Consider the following 3,964-nt stretch of genomic DNA (forward strand, 5'->3'; position numbering starts at 1 on the left):
TGGAGAGCCAGCCATCACAGACCGGCCGCGCTTTATATAGACGCTCACGGGGCGGGAAAGTTCTCCAGCTGTGCCAATTTGTGTATCAGAATGCCTTATCAACAAGGCCCAAATTTCACATACTTACTTATTACAGTGACATTACTTAATATGAGATTCACCCTCACGGGTGCTTCGTTAGTGGCATTCAATGATGCATAGTGCTACTTTCCCGCCAACTGGACACGTCCCGTTGCGCACTAGCGCTGAACAGACGAGATCGAGGTACGTTCGTCCGGCCCATGGGCAACTAGGCAGACAAGTTGAACAACGTGGTTTTTGGCGCCCAGGGGCCCAACAAGGTGGTGAAATGCATAATTTTTCACCATATCCTCCCACCTACAAAGTGGAGGGCTCATATGACGAGCGTGCGTCTATATACTTAACTACCAACTCTCAAGAAGAGAAAAGAAAAAAAGGGGTTTTCTGTTTGGCCCAACTCAACAGAGCCCTGTTGTATCTGGGTCAAATGTGACAACAAACAGCACTCTTGATCACGTAATGACAAATATTAACTCAACTGCCTCAATCCTGTTGGCATTCAGCTAATGAAGCACTACCTTACCTTACTAAATCACGCAACACCTGACATGGCCATCATTTCAATTGCAAAAAAAGGAACAAATATAATCATTAGTGATGAGTTTACATCATCCATGAACACTGTACATTCTTCACTGTAGCCCTGCACTCAGAGTACCGATTCATCAGGAACTCGCTTAGTACTCACTACTTACTATATGCTCCTTCAAGGCTCCCTTACGACTCACACTTGTGTATAGTTCACCTCACTCACAATTTTTTTCTGTTCTACACTTTCCCTTCCTGCATCCACTGAGCCATTCTTTCTCGCTGTGCGAGGGCTGCTTTTCTGTGCAGCCTGGCTCGCTCAGTACCTTCCCCTTCACATCCCTGTGCTTGCTCTTCGGCAAGCTCGCTATTGTCATCACTTGCGACATCAAACACATTCCAACAGATCCCTCTGTCTCTCGACTATCCACACGCCATCGATCAGGTCGTCTTCTTCTTCTTCGGACATTTCTAGGGGAACAGTGTGATTAATTGCGCACAGGTGCTCCTCTCCTTCATAAAGGACCTTGGCTGATCGCTCCACACCCTGGGGGTCAGTATACACCATAAGGACCCTCCCAAGTGGCCAATCTCTGCATTTTCTGTATTCAATCTTGATCAGGACGATATTGCCTTCCTTAAGAGGCATAACTGCTGCTTCCCTTGAATCATGGCGCTCCAGTAGCACCCGTAAGTAGCCATCTCTCCAATAATCCTTGAATCCGCTGAGGGCAGCTGTCAGACAAAAATAACGATGACGAAGTTGTTTTGTTGTTAGGGTGTCCCACATCCCTTCGTGGGGTGTAACGGGTGGCAGAGGTCGAAGCAAATCCCCTCGTATAAGGTGAGAAGGTGTAATGACTCCGTCGTCTCTCTCATCACCCAAGTACATCAGGGGGCGGTTGCTGATAACAGCCTCTGCTCCCTTTACCAACTTTCGAACCTGCTCTGGGTGAAAGATGTTCCTGCGAATTAACCGTCTCTGGGTGCGTTTTACCACACCAATCATTCTCTCAAAGAAGCCTCCCTTCCAAGGAGAACGGGGGGTTTGGAAGTGCCATCTAATACCTGTATTCCGCAGGTATTGCTGGGTCTCCTCTTGATGATAGATTTCCCTGAGGAAGGTGTCTGCTGCCCTGAAGGTGGTGGCATTGTCGCTATATATTCTCAAGGGCACACCATGTAATGCTGCGAATCTTCTTAGCATAAGTATAAACATGTCTGCTTTCAACATGTCGCAGATGTCCAAATAAACAGCAGTAAGTAAACCACTCTGGTGTCAGTCTTGATAGGTCCAGTGTGGTCCAATCCCACACGTTCGAAGGGTCTGTTCAAGGTGGTTCTTGCAGCAGGAAGTTGCAGAGGCGGTGGGAGTCATAGCGGAGGTTGGAAGGTCATTTTACACACACTGCATCTTGGATCACACCCTTAGCTAAAGTTCTCAATCCAGGTGTCCAGCATTCCTGGCAGAAAAGTACAATTAATACATTGACACAACAATGGGCGTGTGTTGCATGCAAATGATTAAGATATAATTTAACTAATTGACTCTTGGCTGGCGCAGCAATCCTGGACCAGTGTAAATGATCTTGATTACAGATAGTTAAGTTCAGCTGCTTTACAAAGTTAGCAGTAACTGGGAACTTTCATTCGATTCTAAAAGACAAGTTTGAAAGGGTCAGCTTCTGAATGAACATATTCCAATACATTTAGCATTACATTTAACATATATTAAACAAAACCTTACTCCCCTCTCGTGCCATGTAGTTCTCGGCTCTACTAAATTTCGCCTGTCTTTCAGTTCCTGACTGCGGCTGTCAGGCACGACTCATCTTCTCGTTGTCTTACAGGGTTGGGGCGTGTCTACAGGACATGTTGCGTAAAGTGAGGCCATTCGCCTGATTCATGCTTTCATCAGATCTTTAATTGTTCATGCCTTGCGTGGATGTCAGCTAGTTTAACGGTGAGGACATGCTTCAACTGGATTTCATGCCATCTCTGTGAGAATAGGATCTCACCTGCGATTAGGAATGAAACAATTCACGGTTAGTTCTTTACCGTCTCTATAAGTTTGCTTGTAAATATCGGTCCACACACGGCCACACAAGCAAATTCCACAATCCAAACAGGTGACCAGCTAACCTGGCTTCTAAATAAAACTAACAATTCCAATTTGTGTCGACAACAATTTGCTTATGCAGCGTAACTTGCATCCTAGAGTAAGTAGCTGACTATTTCTAATACATCTCTAACGCCACACTACTGCTCCATGGCCACTGGAGGCTTCTGCAAAGACATGGAGCTCTCTCAGTCTCACGATCACTCCTCTCTCAAACTCCAAAACTTCCACTAACTCAAACTGCTCGAGTATCTCCTGAGCTTGACGTTGCCTCTCCAGCGACAGCACCTCATCCCATTCAACACCTTCTTCCCACAAATCCTGCAACAACAGCTTTCGCTCACAAACACTGGACTAACCAATCCTAACAGGTCAAAACTCAAACTGAAAGCAATGAAGTAAACACGTTTCCTTGGGTTTCCATCCTCATAAGGCTCTCCGTCTTCTTTCCAGCCCTTCTGACTTAGCACATCCTTACTTCTATCCCACTTCTTACTAACGTCACACATTTGGTTCACCAAAGCTTTGCTTCCTCATCAAGCTCCACCACATTACTTGCTAACCTGTTGGGGGCATACCAATCCTGTCAACAACTCTTTCACCTGCTTGCACTTGGCTTTTTCATCTCAGGCACAGATCATAAACTTTCAAAGTTGTCCACATAAATGACCATCCAATCTCCTCTCCCATTGTCCATAGATATATGTAACACCTGTTGCAGAAGGTAGAACTGGTGGTGACACCAAGAACCACCACTCAGAAGGCATAAGTTGCCGTTTTACCAGGCTCCTGTCGCCAAAGGAATCTTACGTACTTACGATCTGCGGGGTGTAGTAGGACTCAGAGGAAGGCCTTACTGATATCACTAATGACAGCATAGGGATTCGATCGGAACCTCAACAATAGGTCATACAGAAGCTCGACCAAATTCAGGCCAGCATACAGGCAGTCATTCAGGGACAATTGCCATACATGAAGATGCATTAAAAACAATGCGCAACGGAGTTGTGCTACTCTCTTTCTTCACGCCAAAGTGAGGCATAAAATATCCATAGTTTTGGGGGTCAGAAACTTCTTCAATGAAGCCTGAGCTCAAATAAGTATCAAGGACTAGCTGGTACGACTCTCTATACCCAGGATCCTTCTGAAACTGCTTTTCCAAAGCACTAAGCTGTGCGGCAGCATTACAGTAATTGTTAGTCAGACGTTGCATCCCTTTGAAAGGTAAGCTAACCT

General features: G+C 45.7%; 1 protein-coding gene across 1 annotated transcript; it reads right to left on the reverse strand.

Moving 5' to 3' along the window:
- Nucleotides 1-997: 997 nt before the first annotated feature.
- Nucleotides 998-1,843, reverse strand: LOC136837910 (uncharacterized). The gene has a single exon (XM_067102783.1). It carries the CDS (start codon nt 1,841-1,843, stop codon nt 998-1,000), a length of 846 nt encoding a protein of 281 aa, XP_066958884.1.
- Between the last annotated feature and the right edge of the window lie 2,121 nt (nt 1,844-3,964).

This window comes from Macrobrachium rosenbergii, unplaced genomic scaffold (genome assembly GCF_040412425.1).
Source record: "Macrobrachium rosenbergii isolate ZJJX-2024 unplaced genomic scaffold, ASM4041242v1 13890, whole genome shotgun sequence".
In the NCBI taxonomy this organism is placed as follows: domain Eukaryota; kingdom Metazoa; phylum Arthropoda; class Malacostraca; order Decapoda; family Palaemonidae; genus Macrobrachium; species Macrobrachium rosenbergii.